General features: G+C 38.1%; 1 protein-coding gene across 2 annotated transcripts in view; it reads left to right on the top strand.

The window, feature by feature from the left end:
• The window catches only part of DDC (dopa decarboxylase), a 63,869-nt gene that overhangs the window by 14,274 nt on the left and 24,475 nt on the right, over positions 1-25,120 (top strand). For both annotated transcript variants that reach the window (XM_086608496.1, XM_086608495.1), the window contains exons 3-8: positions 2,085-2,198; positions 2,888-3,007; positions 8,358-8,492; positions 13,314-13,457; positions 21,607-21,673; positions 23,400-23,494. In XM_086608496.1, coding sequence (XP_086464622.1) covers positions 2,085-2,198; positions 2,888-3,007; positions 8,358-8,492; positions 13,314-13,457; positions 21,607-21,673; positions 23,400-23,494 — 675 coding nt within the window. The remainder of the gene's footprint in view (positions 1-2,084; positions 2,199-2,887; positions 3,008-8,357; positions 8,493-13,313; positions 13,458-21,606; positions 21,674-23,399; positions 23,495-25,120) is intronic.

Genomic DNA, 25,120 nt, shown 5'->3' with positions numbered 1-25,120 from the left:
TGTAGGCCTTCAAAGGGAAATCCGCTAAATGACAATGACCGCAGTTTTGCTAAGTTCCTAATATTAACACAAGGACTGAGGGAACAACTGCCAAACTCTGATCTCCACAAGAGGAAGCCAAGGTAGAAGGGATCTGCGTATAAAAATATCAGTGGGAGTCACCTTTCTCTCTCAGACTTGCTTTGTTCTCTTGAAATAGATCTCCTTTTTTAGAGCCAAAAATGATCAAGTTTAGTTGTAACTGCAAATGACAGTGCTGAAGACACTAATTTTCCTCACGTTGGAACCACTAATCTATGAACTTTCGGCTGAAGTACCTTTCCTTAGTGTGTGGTAAAGGAAGACTCTTGCTTAGCTTAAGCACAACACAGACAGACAGACACTCTTAGAAGAAATCTGGGAAATAAAACATCTCTGAGAAGCATTAGAGTGGTAATTACTGAACCCAAGACAGTTGTGTATCACTGTTTATCAGCAGAGGGCTGAAAAAACAAGCATCGATTGTGTCACACGCTTTGCGATATTTGACAAAGTGTGTCTGTTCCAACATGGCAAAAGAAATGAATTTTACTGCTGCTTAGGGGAAGAGGAGGCAGGAGGAAGAACTGCAGCTGCACTTGCCGTAGGGCTTTTGGCTTTTTCCTGCTTTGTGTGAGTGGTGCAACTGGAATCTGCTGTGTTTCATCAAACAAATGGCTCCCAGCAAGTAGGCAGTTTAACTTGATTAACCCAAGATGAATGTCACAAGTCTTACAGATCACAGAGGATTAGAGCTGGGGATGTGAACAGTGGCAGCCCTGGCTCATTATGGATGTCAGTGAAAGTCTGTGCATGTGAGTCCTATCAGGGACTGCTGTTTATTGGGTATTTTTTAATCTGTTTATAGTTGTGCTGTGAAGAGCTAAGCCCCATCGCATTTTTTTTTTCTGATTTGTGAAGGAAGGAAGACTGGGAGAGAGTGTGAAAGGTAAAATTCAGTAGAGATGGCAATGTGGAACAAAACAGTGAGGAAACACTAAGCTCAGGCAAGTGATGCTCTCAGGATGCTCTTACTATCCTCCAGTTGTAACAGAAGAATGCCAGTATCAAAAAAAAAAAGAAAGCAAAATGGCATAAGGAAAGGCTAGGCTTCAATAACTCAGCAGCCTCTGGATTTCCAGCTGAGGAAAGATCTTTTACCCATTCTGCTGAATTCTTGCTTATTAGTCCATCTAATCCTCTAGAAGCACTTTTTTTTTTTTTTCTGAAATTTGACTTTTATTTTGAATGGGAAAGCTGGTTTTGCCAAGCATATCATATCACATTATTTCTACTAAACGTTGCATTGTGGCAGTACATTTCCTGTTTTCAAATTTTATTAGATTGGAGTTGTGGAGCGCTATCAAGTATCTCACAGATCCTTAAAAATTGCTTGGACGTTGCGTAATAATTCCAAATATTGTTGCTGCAAGACAATTGACTACAATTTATGCAATTACGGTGTTGTTCTCTCATATTAGTACATATAAAGTGGAATTGTACATAAATCATAACTTGTTATAGGGAGATGATAACTTAATTTTCTACAGAAGATGCTGGATACTGGAATAAATTGTTTCATTTTGTGGTGAGGAGCTGTTTGGCCAGATTCAGTGCTTCAGTTTTAGCAAATAACTCCATAGTGTGGGAAAGAGAGTGTTGTGGTCCTCTGCTGCACTGAAGACACTCTTGCTAAGTCAATTGCATGACAGAGATGAAAGAACAAAATACTGGAGTCCCTGAAAGCAAAGGCTCAAAGATCATGCCCTGCACAGAAACTCACGCTGCCACCGCCCATGCAATTCTCGTCTTCTAGGCAGACAAATGGAGAACACTGGTTTTGGAACTGAGGAGGTAGGAGCAAGAATAAATTTATTTCTAATTTGAGTAAAAGATTGAGAAAAAACAATGCAAGCTTTTCTGAAAAAAAAAAAAAGGGATCCTCTGTTACAGCCAAGTAGCAGAGGACTATTGACTGATCCCAACTTCTCCTCTTTTCTGATTTTGTGATAATTCGTTTCTGCTTCCTGCATTAGCTAAGAATGACTATTTTTCCCTTAATACAGGTGACTCACTGGCACAGTCCATACTTTTTTGCCTACTTCCCTGCAGCCTCTTCCTTCCCATCTCTTCTTGCAGATATGTTGTGTGGTGGAATAGGATGTGTGGGCTTCTCTTGGGTAAGTTTACTTGGGTATGTACTGCTGTGTGGTAATAGTGCTTCACCCTGCCAAGATTTTAAGCATTTCAGTAACATTCTCCAATGAAATTGTTGATTAATAGCAGTGAAGTCCCAGGACTATTTTTATAGGTAAATTTCCTTGACTAATTAAGTGTTTACACATAGACACCCTGAATGACTCCAGTAATAAAAAACTATTTCCTCTTAGTGGTTTTGCCCTTGAAAAATCGCCAGTATTTAGAATTAGTGGTAGCAGTGCACACTTGCTGGTAATTCATTAAGTAGTATGACTGCTGCATATCACCCAATGTTGTTACTTCTCTTATCATCTGGATGAATGCGTGAAATGGAAATTGTGTTAAAAAAACCCACATTCATAGGAGATGGGCTCTTCTCAAAAGTGGTTGGTGCTTGATGTTAAAAAAAAATATGCAAGATGGAAATCCTAGCTTTGACATTTGATATTCATGGTTCTGCATGAGGCCCAGTTCAACTTTTTTGTTAATATTAGAAATAACATGCACAAAATAGTCTTCAGGTCCCTAATTTAGCTGGTGAAGTTACTCACCTAGTCTCTTCCTCTAGTGTCAGAAGACAGAGAGAGAAAGAGTTATTCTTGCTCTGGTAGATCCTGTTTCTCTTCATGGCCTAGTGAGATTGTTCTCTCTGTTGTATTTTTCAACACAGGCTTCAAGTCCAGCTTGCACAGAGCTGGAGACTGTCATGCTGGATTGGCTAGGGAAGATGATTAATTTGCCTGACGAATTTTTAGCTGGGAAGGATGGCCAAGGTGGAGGAGTCATTCAGGTAAGTGGGGACATGGAAAAAGAATACGGGATGAGTTTGTGGACTTTATGATTTTGTAAAAACTTTATACCAAAACACTGATAAAGGAAAGATATAAGTTTTTCTGCCTCATGGGTTCCTTTCAGATTTTCAGGAAGACTGATGCTCTGTGAGAAAGTCCATAGGTGGGTAGGAACATTAATGAAAATAACGGTTTTGTTTTCAGAGCAGTTGAATTCTGAAATGCTCTTCTCTGTGAAGAATTGTTAGTAGTTCAACTTAACAGCACAATTGGGACTTAAAATTCAAATCATAATGTTGAAAAATCATGTAGGATAGAGACTTTAATTTGTTGGTGAGCTCATACTTACCGACAATGTGCAGCAATGTTTCATGGCTGAAAATAGAAAAAAAATTCTCAAATAGAAATATATCTGAGGATTTTGAGTAGAGTGTCATGAGAAGTGATTACAAAAACTTCCATAAAGTCCACTATATATATGTGCAATTGTTTACTTTAGTCAGTTTCCAAAACAGCCTTCCTTTTTTTCAGGAAAAAAAAAAGTGTTAGAGATCAAGCAATGGGTAAGAACATAGGAGAGAATCTTCTATAAGTAGAAATAACAAAATGTAGTAGAAATTCTATCAATCTTCATCAAAGAATTTTAAACTATAAAGACGTTTTCCTTGTATAACAAAACGAAATATTGGAACATTATAATAAAATGCAGAACTGATTAAAGTTTGAACCTAAACAGTTCTATCAGTAGATAATACAATTTTCACTGCAGCATCCAAAATAGAACAAAACCCCAAACTTTGCCATTGACTGCTTAATGGAAGCCTACAATGTCTGAAGAGAGTATCTGTACGATAATGAATATATCATCAATGTGCAAACTTGCATGCATAATAAAGCTATATTGTTTGTCAGCCGTGGCTCCACTAGCACATGGTCTTTCTGCAAATGCAGACCCTGAGTGCAGCTATTAATCTAACTAAAATAGATCTCTACTATGAAAACGACTGGATTTTAAATAATTGTTCTGCACTCCTTTGATAATCTCTGGAGTCCGGTCATCGGAAACCAGGTCAAAATCCGTTTTATCCTAAGAAAGGCTTCTAAAATACGTCTGAATTACATGCTAGAAGCGAGGGCTTCTTTCTTTGATCTCAGCTGCAAGTGCCTAAGCATATTCCAATGAATTCTTTTCAAGATCTTCCCAGGTGAGTATGAACTTAACCCAACTGCTATGATTCTCCTACTTGGAGCGGCACCTACACCAGTGTATTTCCAGTATAACTCTTCACTCATTTGCTTGCTCTGTTAGGATCTTCATCATTACTATTACTGGGGAGGGGGTTATGTTCAAGAAATCAAGTTTTTGTCATGCGTCTCAGCAGTATTTATTTTGTACTAGTGAAAGCAAGCAATTATGCCTGATGGTTATCAGCAGGAAATACTGCCCTTCCAGGCTGACAATTCTGGATTGCCCCTAATTTTCATCAGAAATCAGTCAGTTTCAGGAATCGAAAGTGGGCTCTGTGTTCCTGCTTACAATGAAGTAATTTGTGCTGCAGATCTTCTTGTCTTTCTCTTGAAACAATAATGATACAAATAAGAGAGCATGAGGCAAAGACAACATGAGTGTATGAAAGTGCCAGTCATTCTCTTGATAAACACCAAGTAATTATTGTGGTATTGGGTAAAACTGAGCCTGTGAAAATTGGCTTTTAATCACATTTGAAAGTCTATGTCAATATGAAGCACTTTGTTGTTGTGTGTAGGATGACACTTGAAAATGGCAAAAGATGAAAGAAAATTTCAATTCAGAGCTCTGGTGGACATGAACATCAGCTCTTGCTGATATTTCTTCCGCCTCTTGAGCCTGCTTGCCATGGCAACCTTTGTTTGCTTGTGGTAAAAGGAAAGGTATCATCATCCTTCACTTAATGCAGAATACAGCATTCAAGAGGAGAAAAAAACAGCTTTTAAAAATAAGTGAGAAAGCGACTTTCTTCCTGAAGCTTGTATCCTACTGTTCATTCTAGATAAACTGCTGAAAAAATGTACCTACTTTGAATTTTAAAGAGTTTTCTTGCTCTGCAAAGAAGAAGTATTTTAAGGGTGAAACAAAATGAGACTCAGCCTGCCTTTGGCCTGGCAAGAAACGCTGCTGATTTATTTTGCTTGTCAGTTAGCCAAGTAGTTCAAGAACCAGTTTTTTTTTTCTCTCAAAAGTATTTAGTGCAAGACTTTGGTGCCAAGTGAATAGAAGAGCCTTACAAACCAGGTTCTGCAAACACTGTAAGCTTCAGTATAAAAAAGGTGGCTTATGGAAACTGAGGCAAGCTGAAAAAGCTTATGTCTGTCATGAGACATCCAAAGGCATTTCCAAGTTGCTGGATTGAGGTGCCTTTAGGCTATGTCCCAACTCCGTATCAGGAAGCAAAATTCAGTTGGGCAACAGGCCCTTTCCTGTTCATCCTTGTTTCTGTGTAAGGAAATTCATACAAGAAATGTTGTATACACTGACTGCACCAGCCTTCATGAACAGCCAGGATGCCAGGACATCTTGTGGCACTCCTCAGAGAAGACTGAGGCTATTCTTAAGCCTTAGTCATTTGCCCACCAAGCCAGGCAGTCTCCAGAGTTGTGGGGGCTTAGATTTCCAGATCTGGAATTAATGCCTTAACCTTTGGAATTTCCTACAGCCATTTTATTTGATATATTTGTGTGCATTTCTTTAATATCCATATTCCTTACATGTCCTGGAAAGACACTAAGAGTTTTACAGAGCCTTATCATTACAAAAAAAAAGAAGGAAAAAACCCCACCATTTTCTCCACGTATATTTGAAAGATTTTAATGTATCTCTTTAAATATATATTTTAATAAAAGTAATAATTAGTATTAAATGCAAGGGTGCTAGAGCTAACTTTACTGTGAAGAACCCAGGTTTAGGTTGTTTTCAGTGACTTGCCCAATGCGAGGTGGAATTAGGTCTCGCACGCAGGCCTTATGTTGCCAAACCTCATAATGAGGACATACAACTCACCTGAAAAACTGTATGAACATCACATTAAGTTGCAGTGGTTTGCACAAATGGAAAGTATTCTCATCTGCTGAATCGTGGGAAAGGGTATTTCAGGCAACGTTGTCTAATATGCCCATTGTGCAAGTCTTCTGATTATGCAGGGCTATTTAGAAGATTATATACTGCTTGTAAAAAATAATAGGAAAAAATCCAGCTTCTCAGAAAACAGGTGATGTTCTTGACTTTAAAACATGCCTTGCCTCTGCTGGACATCCAAGATCTAAGTCATTATGTTCTAGCTCACAGGACTGTCAGGAAGCACAGGTATTTTTTTTTCACTGTTACTTTGATAATATTGTGCTGAGCATGGCAGAAATAGTTTTGCTAACAAAGACATCATGACAGAATTTTCTCATCAGGAAACTTACACTGTGTGAGACTCATCTCACATTTCATTAGGTGGAGTTGAACATACAAGAAGGTACCATTTATCTCAGTCCAGAATATTCGTCTAAAATAGATGGAATCATTGCTTTCTGGATATGCTGCCTCACTCCACTGAATACTAAGGGACTCTAAACAATTATTTTATTTCAGATATTTAACTTTTTAAACAGATAAGGTAAGATGAATCAGATCTTGAAAGGTCTTTATGTGTAAGATGAAGATAACTGTGCACATGCTCTGGCATCATGAGTTTTGAGAACTACGGACAGGCATGGTTTCTCAGTGTTCAGATATTCTGACGAGTATTCTGAGTATCTGGCTACGGACCATATGCAGAATAAAATTAAATGGGGAGATTTATGTTTTCTGTAATTAATGGACAGAATTTCCTTCACTCCTTCCCTCCACATGGAAGTTCTACCTTACTTGACCACAGAGAGATATTTGTTTTCCTATACCATTCTGTATCTGTAATATTTCCCTCAGTTGCTGTAATGCTGTATACAGCAGCAGCAGCTATAAGCTCTGATGCAGACCCTGGGGTCTACATTCCTCAAGTCCTACACCATCAAAAAGGCTGATAAAATATATTTGTCATAGCAATGCATTTAGTAGAAGTTTAGGGACTGTCCTTTTTCCTGCCTACTCCATTCATAAAGCTGTTGAATTTCAGCTGAATTGAGTTCACACACAGTTGAGATGTTGACATGTGTAGAAGGCAACTTTGTCTTGTATAAATAGTGCAGCTAAATTCAGTATTAGGAGAAAGTCTGAGTTCACCGGGATCATTCTCATGTATGAAATCTGTCGGATGAGGTCTGCCTCCAGGGAAGAAATAAGGCTTCCCAAATATTTAAACATTTGTTGTAATTAGTAAGTATACACAGGTCTTCAACAGAGGGAGGATGGAATTTTGGTACAGGATAAGAAACATCACTGCAAAATTAGCTTTTGGACTCTGGGGATGTTTCTGAGACATACGTATAAGTAACTGTATTCATTGCAGTGTCAGGTGCTTGACAGAGGCAGATTCACATGACAATTGCTTCAACTTTGAAAGTACCTAAAAACTCTATCTTGGGTATGGACACCCAAAACCATTGCAATTTATGAACATGTGTTTACAAGCTGTTACTTATAGTTTAAAAGAGCAGTTTAGACTGTGTTTCATCTGCCTGTTCTAGAAAAGAACCGTAAAAATAATTTGTGGGAACTTGTATTCTGTTGTGAAATTTACAGATCAATTGATACAAAAAAAATCCCCTCGTTGTTGTCACAGAGTATCCAAGACACAATTTAAACTCATTTTGTGAGTCAAAGGGCAATTTAGAAATATTGTGTGACTGTTCCTTTCGTCTGTGTAGTTTTGATGAAGAGAACATACATAACTAATACTTTGAAATGCAGTTAGCTATATTGAATCATAGCTTTTTTGCTTTTCCAGTGTTTTTTCTCTTTTAGCCGCAGTAATTGACTTGCCCAGGGCAACTTTAAATATTAAATAAGCATTATAATTATGAATGTTGCTTGATAGAAATGAGAGTCAGATTCTGACAGAAGTTAAACATGCTGAAATCTAGTGTAACGGAAATCAAGTTACTCTACTGTTGTAGCTTTCTAGCACTGATTGCAAGGCTGGTGCATAAACTAAGCAAGCATAGAGATTAAAGAGAGCAGATAGAGGCATCAGGGAGGAGGAGACCAGGATGAAATAGAGATTCCTCCCTTGCTGTCACATATGTTCTTAAAAAGCATGAGTTCTTAAAAAACACAGTGACTTGTATGCAGTTTCTGTTAACCACTTCGCAGATTCATACAGAAGAAAATGTTGCTTTTCTTCTTCTGGAATGTCTTCCTTTTGAACCTTCCTTCAATCTGTCCCACAGGGAAGTGCAAGCGAGGCCACCCTGGTTTCACTGCTTGCTGCAAGAACAAAAACTATCAGACGGGTGCAGTCAGAAAAGCCTGAGCTAACAGAAGCAGACATCATGGGCAGGCTGGTGGCCTATGCTTCTGATCAGGTGAGTACCTGGAGACATGGGGTCTCTACTCAACAATTTCAGCCATCTCAACAGGCAGGTGAATTAAGTTTTAACTCTCTGGACTGGTGACTGTTTGATTTTGCTCGTTTAAATCTTATTGTACATTGTCAGTGGGCTGGAATCTCGTGTGTACTACCATAGTACAAAGAATAAATATCCGGAGGCCAGTGTTACGTAAGTATTGCTTCTTTACAAAAAGAGCTCATTTGAAGTAAATAAAGATACTGGAGTTAGGTGTTAATTTCAGCTGTGTTGAGTAAGTCTAGACCATCTTTTGTTACATCTAGGCTTGTGTTCCCATGCGTGGAAGCATTATCTTTCTCCTACATACACGTGTGCAAACAAACACACATACATCCTCTCCCTGTAAGCATGCACGGGTGCAGGTACCTGCACACAGATAAATCTAGTGCATGAGTATAAAGCAAATTGGTCGTAGTACTTGAAGAAGCCCAAAACGTTATTTATTTATTTTTTAAGAAAAAAAACCCTCCTATAATCTCCATGTATCAATACAGCTAAGAAATTTTCTAAGAAAATAGAAAATATAACCCTTGATTTCTGACTGTGAGTGTGTTGTGGTTTAGCCCAGTTGGCAGCTAAGCCACCACGAGGAGGTTGCTCACTCACTCACTCTTCCCCCTCGGTGAGGTGGAGAGGAGAAATATGTAACAAGAAGGCCTGAGGGTCGAGATAAGAACAGGGAGGGATCACCCACCGACCATTGCCCCGGGCAAAACAGACTCAGCTTGGGGACAAATCAATTTAATTAATTAACAGTTACTTGACAGGACAAGAAACAAAGCCAGATCTTAAAATACCTTCCCTTTCTATTCTTCTCTGAAAGGGTTGTCAGCCACTGGAACAGGCTGCCCAGGGAGGTGGTTGAGTTCCCATCCCTGGATGTGTTTAAGAATAGGGTGGATGAACTACTTAGGGATATGGTTTAATGGGGATTAGAGAAGGTTGGACTGGATGATCTCTAAGGTCTTTTCCAACCTAGAAATCTATGAAATCTCTTCCCCTCTCCACCCCTCCGTTCTTCCCCACTTTACCTCCTCCTCCAACAGCACAGGGAGACTGGGAATGGGGGAGTTCCAGGTCAGTTCCTCACACATTGTTTCTGTCACTCCTTTCTCAAAGGAGAAGAGCTTCTTACATTCTTTTCCCCTGCTCCAGTGGATCCCCTCCTCATGCGGCAGTCCACAGACTTCTCCAATGTGAGTCCTTCCTGCAGGATGCAATCCTTATCCATCAGATTGCTCCGGTGCAGGCTTCTTCCCCACAGACTCACAGCTTCTTAGGGAGCTGCCACCCGCTCTGGTGTGGGGTTCTCCACGGCCTTCAGATGCCTCTCCGCCTCATCATTAGTCTCCAGCAGCAAACGGAGACCATTCCCTATGACCTCCTTCAGGCTCAGGCATCTCTGCTCTGGTGCAGGGTCCTCCATGGGCTGCAGGTGAATCTCTGCTCCACCGATAATCTCCACGGGTGGCAGTGGGGCTGCTGCTGTCTCACCACGAGCTGCAGGGGTATCCCCGCTCCTGCACCTCCTCCTGCTCCATCTGCACTGACCTGCTGTCTGTGTAGCCATTTCTCTCAGGTCTCAGTCCTCTCTCTGCGGCAGCCGTGCCGGGCCCGCTGAACTTCAGCAATCCTGGCAGGATGAACTCTGCCCAGTGGGTGCCCTGGGAGCGGACTACTTTAGAGCTCTCCAAGCTGCACTGCTGCAGCCATCTTCAGCTGCCCGCCCGGAGGGCTGGTGGGTCCAGCCCCCGCCTCCCCCTTCTCTTCACTGCAGGTCCAGCCCCAGTTTGGGCTCCTTTGTCCCTGTCTCAAACAGGGCATTGGCAGAGGCACTCGTAGCTTGGTCCTGGCCTGAGGCATGGGGAGTCCAACCTGGCCAGAGGCGGTCCGACAGGTTTTGGAGCCGGAGAAGCTTTTCACAGCTCCTTACAGGGACCATCTCTGCAGCCCCTCCCCTGCTATCAAAACCCCATCCCGTAAACCCAGCACAGAGTGGTATTTAGCAGACTGAGGCTAAAATCTCAGCAGGTCAGGACTATGAGAGGCTTTTACTGTTAATAAAAGCAAATTTTAGTCTTGTGAGTTCTGATGCTCTTATCTTTCTGACACACTAATCCTACTGAAAGGCCAAGCAATGTTGCTTCTCTCAATAACGGTGACATTTTCTTATCTAAATGTCAATAAGATAAGAAACTTCTTTAGTACTTTATGATTAGTTTAAAGTAATACCTGATTATGCAGAATAAGATGGGCAGGTTCAGGCTTACCTTGGTTTACTACTAAGCGTATGTTAAAAAGCACTGGAGAACAAGTTACAAGTACACTTGCTGTTTGTTAGTGTGAAGAGGGACTACAGTTGAAGGGTGAGGAGAGTCAGAACAAGAAAATATGAGGAAAGATAACTTTTCGAAAGGCACAACGGATATTTGTCCTTTTTTTGTCCGAATGCTAAGGTCTGTGTTGTGCAGACTGCCAGTCCCAGAGCTCAAACTCTGACCCAGTGATGCACAAAGCCTTTTACTTGTTTTCATTTTTTGTCCCATGTAAGTCACTGACCTGAAATGAGGACTGACAGCACTTCTTGCCTACTGAAGGTCAGAGGATCTTATGTTTACAGAAGGATTTGCTTTAAGATATTGCTGACCTTTCAAAGCAGATTGCTGCAGAGCTCACCGGTCCTTCTGCATTAAGAACAGACCTGTGTGACTCAGAGGCAATAATCCACAAAAGAAAGTAAGCCTAAGCCGTTCTGTGGGAGAGAAGCCGTGCACTGACAGAGCACAACACTGCAAGAATGCGTTAGGAGGGAGGTAAAAAGTTGGCCAGTGAGGAGACCCAGAGCAGAAAGCTGAACTCAGATCTGTCATAACTTGGGAGATCATTTTAGCTTCTCAGCATTTTGTGAAAATCTTTATCCCATTGAAATAATTTTGCTTTGTGTTAATGAGTACAGAGCAGGACTGGCAAGAAAGCTTTCCCTAATAACTGCTTGGGGGTTTGGAGACAACAGAAGAGGATCCCTGTCTGGTTTAGTGCCTGGGCTATCCTGGCTGAGGCTCCTCTTGCAAGGCACACTGAATGTGAGACCTCAGAGCTGTGAGGAGCATCCAGCTACCCATGACAGTAGACACCGGACTGTTTGGGACCCGGAGAGAAATGAGAGTAGTTTTTTGATATTCCCAAATTTTCTCATGCCATTTCCTTCATCAACCTTTTTTACCATATGTATTTTGCTACATTAAGCAGCTGCCCACTCATTTCACTGATTTCTCTTTGGTTCTTTACTCTCCTCCAGAGTGGTGGGAGATTCCCAAGTACTTTGTTGAGGACTAGGAATTCCATGGAGCAGCAGGTCACTAAATATTTGTTACAATGCAAAAGCATCTTGGCAGTTTTAACCTTAAGATTATGAATGGCAGTAGGTATCAGAGAGCCTTACAACAATTTTGGAGACTTGAGGAAGGACTTCTGAGACTGACTGGCTAACAACCTCAGTGTATTCCTATAGTTTTCTCATTTACAATTCTTGTATAAATCAGTTATGAAATATGTCTTTCCACTGTACACTTGAATGAAGTATGGTATTGCTATGGTATATTGTTTCTCACTTCAAAAGCAGTTAGTTATATTTCAGGTCTAGACTAATATATTTTCTCAAGCTGATGCCTAATTAGTTTGCCAAAGTACTTTAACAAGAGACACTGCTGAAATACAAGTTAATAGTCGATTTGCCTTTAAAACACATCATTCCAGGGATATGTGAAGTTGAAAGGCAGAAACTTTGACTTCATCTGGTTTGGTTCAACCTATGTTTTGGCTTAATCTTTTCCGTGATTATATGTTAAATTAGAATAGAATTACTAAGTGCTCCTGTAGGCACTAGCAAGAACCAACAAGGGTAGGACGGAGCTTATGAATGAGAATAGTCACGATATGAAAAGGTGAGGTGTTTTTCACTTTCAAATTAATGATGGTTAATGAAACTGTAGAAAGTGGAAGGTAAAATAGCTTTTTTTTTAATTTTTAGTCATGCTCTAAAGGAGAGTATTTTGTGGCTAAACATATCTTTTACTGTTAATAGTTATTCTAGTATTGTACTTAATAATTTTAGAAGAATTTCTTGGTGATATCTTTATTTACTGAGATGTACTTTATGTTCCAAAAAATACTATTTAAGGAGAATTGAAATAAAATAGATTATAAATAAAATAAAGTATTGGAAATGATCCTTAATTGCTTACCAAAATAAATGAATGATTGAACGACAATTTATTCAGTAGGTCACCTGAAAAAAACAGCTAATGTAAGAAAATATGTCGATCTATACCATACCATGATGTATATTTTTTTAGGATTCAGCAAAGCTGTACACCATAAATATATGCTAGTGAGCAACTGAATCATTATCAGTCAAGCTGATTATCTGCATGTCTTTTGATTGATTTGGAGCCAAATCCTGAAGCTCTTCATCAATCCTACCTAATAGTGAAAATGTTATTTAAAGCTCTCACTGAGGTTAATTGAACTCATCTGAATGATGCCATGGCAATAGTTTCAAGAATGTTTCAGAATTTCTGTTAGTGCATTTGTGTGTGTATGTGTGTCCATCTCTCTGTCTGTCTATCCATATGAAAGAGGGAGAGGTACGTATCCATTACAGGATCTCAAGTATTGCTTTATTTGAAAGAAATTATTTTTTATTTTCAAATTCAAACAAACTTCTTACATTCTAATAAAAGGTATCTGTCTTAAAACCTGCCCGTTTCCTTGTAGGCTCATTCATCAGTGGAAAGGGCTGCGTTAATTGGTGGTGTGAAGATTAAAAATGTTTCTTCAGATGATACGTTTAGTGTTTGTGGTTCAGCCTTGAAGAAAATTTTGGATGAAGACAAAGCTTCTGGTCTTATTCCATTCTTTGTGAGTACTGGATTGTAATTAATCAGTGGATTTATTGCTTCTGATAAGTGACTTTTGAATGAATAGATGATCTTATCCCTAACAGAGGGATCGAGAGGCAACCTAGCTAGAATACTAGGACACATTCCATGAGTGTTCTTCACACACCTTTCTGTGCAGTATAAGCAACTCACTTGAGCAACTGGTTGCACTTCTCAGCAAAAATGATGTTTTAAACAGTCTTAAAGTTATATTAGACAGTTGAATAAATGCAGGTGAATTTTGTAATTCTGCAATGTTATTATCTCCTAACACTTGAGTTCTGAACTGCCCCTTTTATAAAGGTATACTTTTATTTTTCAAGTTCTGATTTACTTACACATAAAACAAATTTAAAGGCAATAAACTAAATTATGGTATCTCAAACTTAAGTATTTTCAAGAAAAAGTAGTTTCTCTTCCTCCCTACTTTAGCAAAGAAATCAACCTCCATAACATACTCCAAATATCAGCAAGATCGGACTTTGTCAGACAGGTATTTGTGAGTGTGTGACTTATCTCTAACAGGTGAGCTATGGGGAATCTGGCTGAGGAAGTTTTAAGGTGTCATCATTTCTTGTTATCTGTCCACTTTCCTTTCCAGAGATTCCTGCTTCCACAGCAGTCCAGCAAAAGCAAATGTTTAAATCACAGTAGGTAAAGCTCATAATCCCCCAATTTTTGACATAGAACAGTGTTAGATTGAATACAATTCTAAAGTTCAGTTCTACTATGTTAAGTACCTCATCAAGAAGAGTAATGCTTATTCATCAGATCTACTTCTATCAGTTTAGAACACCATCCTATTATTTCAAGTTAAAGCAAGAATTTACCATTTGTTTTTTCATGTAGTAATTAACCTCTGTTGTGTTTTTGTACATAATCAAACAAATTTTTTATTCATTTCCAAACATTATGCTTCTACAAAACTTGATATAGACCATGAGCTGCGTAGATCTATAAAGGGGTATAATATGCTACCAATATGTTTTTGCTAACCTCTACTGAAGAAAAATTGAGGAAAAAAAACTATTTAGAAATTGAGAACTTTAGAAATGAGATTTTTTATGAGAGTCAAAAATATGTCATGATTTTTTAAGAAAAGTCATACCTGATGACAGGTTTTTTTTCTTCCATGTGGTAACTTTTGAAAAGGGCTAGTGTGATTTAAATTATATTAACTGTTTTCAGAAGAATTATCAGATTAAACTTGCTTATAGTCATGGATAAGTGCCAAATAGGACAAAGAAGCTCAAATTTCACCAAGGTCTTTTGAAAATGTAATCTTTTTCCTCTTCTTGTTATTCACCTTTAGTGCTTGTTTTTATGTAGTATGAGGATGACTAGGGTGAAAAGTGCTTTTCATATGTGCAGAATGCTGCTAATTTCTAGCCTGCCTAGAACTAGTGAGTCCTTGGGATGATCAAGCACATCCCATCATTACTTTCCAATATAATAAGGCTATAACTGGGAAACAAAGCATCTACAAGGCTGCCTAAATGAACTCGCTTCTGCGGGCTGCACCTATTAAAGCAGAGCTGTGGCATAAGGCATGTTTTATTTCTCTGCTATATGATACAAGCTCATAATATCTTATATAAGATTCTACTTGTTTCTCTTACTGTTAATTTTAAACAACTACAAGTATAGCACTATATCACATCTCTGTGTACTAATTATGAATTTAATGTTTTTTCCTCATCTCTTGTCCATTAACAAAAACAATGCAACTTTCCTCACATAAATATTCATTCCTTATTATTTTTTCTATGCGTAGCAAGAAGAACTAAAAAATTCTGGTTTATGCATTCAGTGACACCTTTACAAAGGGTGATTTAACTGGTTTTCTTCCTCTGTTTGCTTAGCTGTGCAAAACAGGCTTTCAAAGACAGTAGCGGCTCAGTCTGAGTTAGTATAGCCTGTGCCAGGTCTTCCATTTATTTGTATACATAAAACATGTCAGCTTAGATTAAACTAGATCTCATTATCTTTATGGTTGGCCTCTTAACTCAAAAGGTGTGTTAATTCTCTGTCATGCTGAGCAGCAGTCCATGCACTATATTAGTGCTCCCTTTTCTGGCTTGCAGATTTCAAAAGCCTTTCCATTTCTTTTGTTCTGGAATAATTTGGTGCTATTTTATTTTGTGCTGGTGACAAAGATATGCACATTGCCAAGGAAACACCTTACGCCACTTTATTCCTTGTCTCCCAGTATTCACTGATCCTTCACTAAGGGGAGTGATTCAGCATCAAAGCAAAAAGTTTAACAGAAGAAATTCTGCCTGAAGAGACAGCGGAGATGTCGTTCCTGATGAAGAGATCTTGGTTGCATCCAAGCTGATGCAGTCTCCCTTATCAGCAAAAAAAAAGTTTTGTAGGGGGTTAAAAAGAAAATATGAGAAAATTACAATGCCTTATAGGCATGATTCTCCTCTATATTTAACGAATAAATGAGGAATCGTTATACCGAAATTGATAGAAATGCTTCACTTGTAGAGGTGAGTGGAGAATCAGGAGTGTGTTTGCTTGATGTGAAACAGGTTCTCTCATTACAGCAATCTGGTAATTATAGGTTTGCTTTTCATATACATAAGATTTGGCAGTCAGCCTTTTGGGGGGAAGGGCATTTAAAATGAGTCTTTGAATTCCTATCCACCGTCAATATCTTTTAGAACAAGTAATGTGTATGTAATTTTGTTCAGTGATGGCTATTGCCAGTTAGTGTACCCAGACCTCTACTGTTGTTTCCTTTTTTATTTCTGAGTTCAGACTTGTGTTAATTTGTCTCTTTCAAAATACTTTTGCAGACATCGAAACAGAGATATTTTCATATAGTGAAGCAAGCAGACTGTGCAAACAAAGCCCTTAACCGTGTCAGGTGCTGAGGCACTAAAGTTGCCATGATTTACCAAGGAGCAGTTTTCAAGTATGGCTGATATTTGACCTTCATCTCGCCACCAGTTAAGGGGGAGTTTTAAAGCATGTGCTGAAGTCATGTCCATTTTATTAATTAGAAAAACTAACAGGTGATGAAGCACATGCATAAATACCTTTCTCAGTTGAGCCCTATGCTCCCAGCTTGAAACAGGCCTCTACGTTGGATGAATGTTGACTGGGATGCTCAAAGTGGAGACCACTAAGTTAAGTACTGCTAAATTCAGAGGTAGAGTCCACTGTGTTCAAGCTTAGTTCACTTGAACGTGTTTAAGTAAGTGGCCTGTGAGCTTTGTGCTGTCTTTCATAAATCAACACTGATTCCTTGCAGCTGACATATATATATAGTACGATATACTTCCTCATCCAGTATAAAGCTGCTATAACATGATCGCCTTGCTGCTGAACAAAGGTCCAGCATGAAATCTCTCTGATTCTAGCTGAAATTACTCTTCTGAATGATGATCTGCAGGATATTAAGAAGCAGGCTGCTTGTATCCAGACTTGCTCGGGAAACAATAAATCAGAATTAGACTGACAGAGGAGCCATTTCTTCAGTAGAAGTTAACACTTAGATCCTGACCACAGATTTCTGTTTGGAGGAAGCATTCTCGAGACATGTACAGGCTTCTAGGGTGATGTTTCTCAATGCACAGTTTGTGAATGATTGCTGTTTCGTAAAATACTGAATGGTGGTCTAGCAAACAGTTGCATTTTTCTTCAAGTCACAGGCATTCTCATGAGTGCAAGCTGGCAAACAACTCAGTAGGGGAAAAATAAAATAACACGAGAACATTGAAAGTTCTGCCTCATTTTAGTTAACTGCAAATGAAAAGCTTTGTGGTGAAACCGTGGAAAACACGTCCACATCTTTTTCAAAAGCTGTAGGAGGTCTTCCAGTTGAGAAGATTGAGAGTCATTGGTCTCAGGCATCGTAAAGATTCGTGCATGTTCCCTGACACAGCTCTTGATTTCAGGGAAGTAGTACATGAGATGACTGACGCCAGCATTTTAGCTGCTTCATGTTCGCAGCCAGGGCTGACTCAAATTTGAAGCGCACGACCTGAGAAGGGTAAGGCCTGCGGGCGATACTGAGCCATCAGTCCCGTTTCTGCGATGCAGCCTGCCCCCCGCCCTTTGCACAAATGTGATTTTGCTGCTGTTACGCAGGTTACAAATTGAGTTAGATTCATTGTGTAGTACTGAGGCGGGCTAATGAGAGCCCTGACAAGAGCAGATGCTGTCATTTTAAGTGGTTTCTGAGAATTAAAACAAGTAGCTTTGAGGCTTAGACACCTGCAGACAGGACAACAAAATTATTTTAGAAACTGAGGTATGCTTTACAGAATAAGCCATTATTTAAACAACTAAGCGTATGTTTGAACCCACATAATCTCTCATTTGAGCAACCTATTCCTTATCCTGATTAGAAGGAGAGTATTTTAACTGCAGTACAACACTAATCAGAATAATGTGTAACTTTCTGTTGTGAAATCTCCATCATTATTTTAATCACTGGACTAGCCAAGATAATTTCACTCTGATCTTGTTCAGAAAGTCCACACCATATTACCACAAAATTTAGATATAAAAGCAGAACTAAGTCTGTAGTGCACTCTTTATTTGGGTATTTTCCAATCCAATGTGTTAACCTCTATTCTTTATGCATATAGAAATATTAGAATTCACATCATGGTATCCTCCATTTCTTGTGACCCAATTTGTAGATGTGTAGTTTAGCCAAAGATGAAATGCAGGTTTCTCCTGATTGTGGGAATACCTTAGGTAGACAATAATGTGATAAATTATTATATAAACATTCCTTTTTAAAAAAATATCCTGCAATCTTTTTAAAGCAACCTCCCACGAAGAATGATTAAACTTCCAGAGAATTCATAAACATACCTCAAGGCACTGTAATTATTCTGTTCTTCTCATGTGTCTCAGGAATATGGGAAGGCCCAGTATAAAAATTAGATTAAGGTTAGCAGCAAAATTTTATTAACTATATGTTCAATGTGCTTCTCATTTCCAGAACAGAGTTTGTTTCAAACTCAGGTTCTTAGTACCCTGATATGGAAAAAATATTGAATTGTCCCTTGCTTATTTTAATAATAACTTTTCCCATAGCCAGTATTTTTTATTGGTACAATGAAACATGGTTGTAGCTATTAATATTGCTGTAATTGTGAAGTTGAGGGAACATGTGAGCTGTCAGGGATAAAATGTTTTCAGGGTTTTATATGACTACATTTAATCAGGTCTGCCCTATACAAAGGCAGGATATGACTTCCTCTAAAACTGTACATAAATTTATGTGAATTGAGTACTATCTGTATACTTTCCATTAAACAGTTTAAAATATCTCTGAAGTGTATAGTATAATATAAATGCAGAAGTGTTCAAAAGTGTACTTAAAAGAGAAGTTTTACCTCTCTAGCAATAGATTATTGAATTTGTTCAATATTTTTGGGATGTATATTTTTAAATTTCTGTTTTTTTGAATACATATCCATCTGCCCTTTTTACTAGATGTTTATGTTAGTGTAGAAATTTTGATGAATCTAGTTTAATAAGTAGTAAAACAACCATCTCTCACTTCTCATGAATTCTCTAAAAACCTGGAACTTGCTAATGAAAATCCCATCACATTTATTCAACTCTTTGCCTCATAATTAGATTATTTTTTCCAAGATGTCAGGCCTTTCTGGTGTGCTGTTGCCACTTTATTTCATAGAATGAAAATAAGAAAAAAAAAACTTTGATGGGAAATATGAAAAGCAAAAATTAATAAACATGTTAAAACTTCATGAGAAGTTATTGGGAGGACTAGTAAGGGAACCTCAAGAGGGAAAACCAACTCTTAGTCCTGAGATGTGTACAGAACCTGGTTCAAGATGTGACTGCAGATGACTTGTAACAGTCTCCAATATCCAATAGCTGGTAGAAGTGAAAAAGTCAAGGGAATCTCTAGCTTGAAAGTGAGTGACAATTTATGAACAAGGATGAGTGTTCAAGGGAACAAATATAAGGGTGAAATATTGGTAGCTATCAAGCAGTCTGTTTATTTAGAGCAGAAATACTTAGTGTAAATGTGTATCACCTTTTAAAAAAGAAGGAAAAAAGACTCTCCTGAAAAAGCTGGCATCTTTTAACTTTTGAGTAATGGGAACTCCTAGAATTAACAATAGATCAATGAAATGCAGGAGAGACAGCATGTGAATGTCCGAGCTAGGAGAATAGAAAAGAGCATACACTTAGCAAGTGAAATGTGATATTAGGCTAAAACAGATTGTGGGATTTTAGCAAACAGTTTGCTACTGGCATAATGACATGAAATGATTTTTCTCAGAAGTAGAAAGCTTGTTGTGCTAGAGAGAGACTAAAGCTGAAGGCAGATAAGGCCACATCAGGTAACCTAAACATGAGCAAAATCCTTTGCTACGGAAATGTTTACTGACATCACGATGACTGTAACAGAACAGGCCAAAAGTCCACTCTGTCCCACACACTCAAGCCATCAGCTGGACCTCTCAGCTGGGCACTGGCAACATGTCTCCAACCCTCCGCGGCTCCGCAGCTAAGGCAGCAATGACACCAATGCATGCTGCTCTTCAATGAGGACATTCTTTCGTATAGCAGGAAGACCTACTGTACTGGACAAACTAAGCAGATGCTTAAGAGATAGAAGATACTACTTGGCATGTTGGATGAGTCAAAGAAATCCAATGCAGAAAAGGAAACGCTGGAAACATTTCCTGATGGTATCACTCCTGCTACAAGGGAGAGCAGTGAATCCAAAGGCCCTATGTACCTACTCATTATGGAGCTGTGAGACAAAAACCTACTGTATGGAGTTTTAATATATAATCATATCTATGTTTAGCTACGGCAGTATGTTTGTTTCTTGAAAGGTCTAGTGGATGGACAAGTATCATCTAGTTGTTCCTTTGTTGTCTTACAGGTCTTGTCGTGAATTCACTGAGGGACATGCACCACCTCTTCGCCCCCGAAAAATATGGCTAGTTGCAGATATATAGGGAAAAACAGTAAAAGCAAAAGATAGTGCATGGACAGTGCACTTGGCAGAAACAGTAACCAGAAGTACGAAAGTAATTAAAAAAAAAAAATTCTGGATTGGACATCTTTATAGTAATCTCCTGGCTGTACTATAGTTTAGGTGTGACCTTGGATAAATGATCTAATTCCTTTGTACTTCAATACTCTAACTAAAAACCAGCATACATTATCAGCCTATTTAAACTATAAAGTGTCTTTTATTATATAAAAATCCAGTGCAAGGTAAAAAACAGACCCAGCCTTTATTAGTGCTTACAAAAATGAGACAAAGTATTTAAAACATAAGTGTAGCAATGAAAAATAAAATAATGTCAGTTTATATGCACTTATTATAACCACTGACTTGGTTTTTGGAGGGTTTTAATTCTACTTGTATATTCCCAGTAAATTACCATAGCTCATTTTCACCTAGTTATATTCTCTTTCTACTGTGAAACTTCAGCGTTTATGTTGCCTCTGCTTGTGTACCATGCAGCAGGATACATTAAATGAGACATTAACAGAATGAAGGAAGAATGGTTCCAGTATTTTAAGATGAATTTGGGACAAAAAATTTCTCTGGAAAAAACTCTTGCAAACCTAGTAGTGGACATATGCTACTAGTGAACAGGTCCCAGGCTGCAGATCCATTGAGCACAAATCAATTACAAGTCTCCGTTCCAGAGCTGTGGCTCTTTAATTCAGGCAGTAACAATTTATAATCCATTCTGTCAACAATAATTCCAGCACTTTTAAGTTGCTCAAGTTCAGAGCTTGCTTATATAGCATAAACTGCAAATTGTTTTGACAATTGAGTGCGTCAGGTTAGTATTGAGCCACATGATAAGCATGTGGGAGACAGAAAATATAGCATTAATATAATACTGTGACTATATTACATTACTTATCAGTCAATTTTATATTAACATTCGATTTTATCCATCCGTCTCAATGGATGCTTGAAGCTTCTCAAAAGTTCCACTGAAGGATAAGTATTGGCTAAAATCAATTTAGTTTGCCCTATATCATCTGTTCTCTCTGTTTATTGTTGCCTTTGCAGACAGTTTTCTTAATTTGATAATTTTCTTTGCTGTAACACTTTATTTTTTTTCCCCTTTGTTTTTTTTTTGGCTCTGCAGTTCTGTGCAACGCTTGGAACCACACCTTGCTGCTCCTTTGACAAACTGTTAGAACTGGGTCCTATTTGTAAGTCTTTGCTGCTACTTTCTGAAATTGCAGATACCAGTTTAAGCCACGCTGAGTCATTTCCAGATCATTGTGCAGCGTCAGTGCCCAAATCCAATAAGACTATTTATAGATGAGACTTTCAGTTACAGTTTTCTTTCTAATATTAGGTCAAGCAGCAAGCTTGCATTCTCAAACTGTTAAAGGGTATAGAGGATGTTGTCTCAAGGGTTTTTTTTTGGGGGAGGGCATATTTTGGAACGCTGTCAGTTAAAAAAAATATTGTAAGTGCTTCAGTTTGTAACATTTTCTTCAAGCCCTTCTACCTGCAAGCACATCAAGAGCAGTGATGAAGACCAGGGAAAAACTGAACTCTAATTCTCCTCTGCACCAAGTGTTTTGTTTCTGCCTGGTTCTAACGACTGCAAAAAACAGAGAAATATGCACCAAAAATTCACATGTATTCTCCTTAATCCTTCCTCCCCCTTCGTTGATTCCCTTCCTCTTGCAAAAAAAAACAGGACAAGTACCAAGGTGTTTAATACAGTGACCGAATCATGGGCTCTTTTATAAGTATTTCTGTGCTATGGTCTGTTGTGTCAAGCTTTGTTCTGCAGCAAGGCTCGGTCAAAAGCACATGCTTGCTGGCTGATGAAAATGCAACAGAAGGATTACGCATTACTTAAATCATAAGTCTCCTGTTAGCTTTTCTGCATGCAGGTGAATTTTCTTCTTAATATACATGAGCAGCAGTCCTATGAAGTAAAGGCAGTGTCTCAAACCAAGTATATTTAAAAATAATTAGTTGAACTTGCAATATGTTTTCAAATAAATCTAAGTTGTGGATGTTATGAATAATATTTTATTGGCTTTTTCCAGACATTTATACTAAAAGAAAATTTAGTTCACAAGAATGCAAATTCCAGCATGAACTTGGTGCCCAATTGCAGATCTGAATGGATATACCTGTGTATGTGGAAATACCAATCAGAATTATTTGGGGACTAGTGTAAAGATGTTATGTGGTCTTCAGTCATCAACTTTTAGACCAGAATTCTTACTGTGTGCATTAATACGGGTGATCTATAACAGAGTGTGAATACTAAATTACAGAGAATACATGAGAAGTTCATATTCTAAAATATTTCTGCAGAAACCATTCAGTGACCTAATCAAAACTAGTACTTTCTTAACCTTTCAATGCCTGCTCTTGCATAAGTGTCTCAGTCCTTGAAATAAATAGTTTGCTGCACATAGTTCAAAAGCATGTGCGTGCACATATATCAGTATGTAAAAAATACTGTTTAGAAACGTGTTTGTGATTCATGAGTTAGAAGTGGAGAGCACAGCTAAAACTCTAGCTCCTCTTGCTAAAGTAGGTAGTTTTATTACCATAGAAATTATAACTACATCTCTAGATACATCTTTTTGAAGTGCATTTTATAATGGTTCTTAAATCAAAATAATGTAATATTTTATGTTGCTTAATATTAATAAGAGAAACCTAGACATGCAAGGACTCTGTTCCAATAGAAGTGGGAAAGAAGAAGAATACATTATGTATGCATCTTTATGTATTAATGGAAACCCAGATGGTAGAAACATTTAATCTTTTAATTTAATTTTAAATTGGGAAAATAATAACATCAAAGAAAAATCTCTCAGGCACTTGGTTTCATGCAAGTTAATAGGGCTTTTTAATCTGCTGTTTAATTTATTTCCCCTTCAATTACCTTTTTTTTTTTAGGTAATAAGGAAAATATCTGGATGCATATTGATGCAGCTTATGCTGGGAGCGCATTCATCTGCCCTGAATTCAGGCATCTTTTAAATGGAGTGGAGGTGAATGGAGTGTTTCTTTTCTAGCAGCCTGCTAAAACCTTGCTCTTCCATAGATTTTGTGTGGTTCTTATGCATCCAGCATTAATGGCCGTTCTAGAATCTCTGAGTACGCTGCACTTCAGTTTGCATGACAAATCCCTGTGTATTCTATTACGTTACTTATGTTCATATGGTTTTTACTGGTTTATTCTGGGAGTATGCAAGTTACCACAGTACGTAAAAGTTTGTCACTCAGAATAACAAGTAGTCGTGAATCAACAGAGTGTCTTACGAAATAGAAAAGAGGAACTTTTTCCTGAATATCTAAAAAGGCACGTTTGTAACACCCTAATTCTACATTACACACAAAAAAAGAAGAAAAATTCAACAAATTAATGAGTTCCTTATGTCTGATTTTTTGCTTACATCCTGAAAGTCATATAGGATACAGCCAGTAGCTGTATCTCAAACAGACAGAGTTTAATAACCAAGAGAGCTAAATGAAATATTCCCCCAACGGCACTCCTGTTCCTTTTTCCCCCCTCACTGAGCTACTTGGCATTCAGTTGCTTAGATAAGAATACTTCAATTTCCTGCTGCTCCCCTCAGACAGTCAGATAAGTCACTTTCTTTCACATCAGTGGAGAAAATATTACTGTTTGGTAAAGCCAGAAGTTTAAACACACCACTGATAGGTGGTGACTAATGAAGAAGAGGAGGGAAAACCCCCTCACAGATAAAGCATTTTTTTCTGTCTCTTTTTTATCAGCCAACGAAGCTTGTTGTAATTTCCTGTGGGGGAATATTTTTTAAATTATTGTTATTGGTTTCTGAAGGAAATGAAACAGCATCCCTTGTCTGGGCAAGCATTTGTCATAAGAGTAAATATTTAACAACCATGAATAGGTTTCCTACCTTACGTAGTACAGGGAGATAGATGGATAGATAGACAGACAGACAGACAAATAATCTCCTCTTATGAGAGCAATTGCTAGATGTTTACAACTGACAGGGAAGGTTACGAGAAGCAAATGAGAACAGAAGAGTGCTATGTGGAGTAGTCAGACTCTGGTGCTGCCAGGCCCCCATCTCTTTCTTAAAACTGATGCCTTCTGCCTTTGTTAACACTCAAAACATGGATGAAGCCTTTCCCACACAATGCCCGTCCTACCTACTGGGTTTCCTCTGACGCCACACCTAAACATATGTCAAGTAAAACAGACCCATTGCATGATTTATATAAACATATATTGGGACTGCTTATTCGGTGTTGGTTTTTCTTTTCACTTAGATGAAAAAATGACTTCTACTAAAAGAAAATACTCTAGCAGTAAAAAAAAAAAAAAAAAAAAGTAATTTCCTGATCAACTGTAATTTTATGAATGAATGTGATACACAGATTCTGAACGAAATTTATCATTTGTCTCTATGTATGAATTTTGTGAGTATATGTTTAATATTCTTGGAAATAGAAAGCTTAGTGAATTGTTATTGGAAAATGAGATATGAACCACAGTGGATGTTCTGAGTATGCATATATATATATTTTTTTTAGTTTAAAATATACTTTTCCATAACATATATATCTAAAAAGTATCATTTTGGCAAATGCTCAAATGTTGATAATACCAATAGCCTAGTTGCACA

The sequence above is a fragment of the Tauraco erythrolophus genome, chromosome 3, assembly GCF_009769465.1.
Source record: "Tauraco erythrolophus isolate bTauEry1 chromosome 3, bTauEry1.pri, whole genome shotgun sequence".
Classification (NCBI taxonomy): Eukaryota; Metazoa; Chordata; class Aves; order Musophagiformes; family Musophagidae; genus Tauraco; species Tauraco erythrolophus.
The sequence above is the reverse complement of the archived record's forward strand: the minus strand, read 5'-3'. Positions and strand labels throughout refer to the sequence as shown.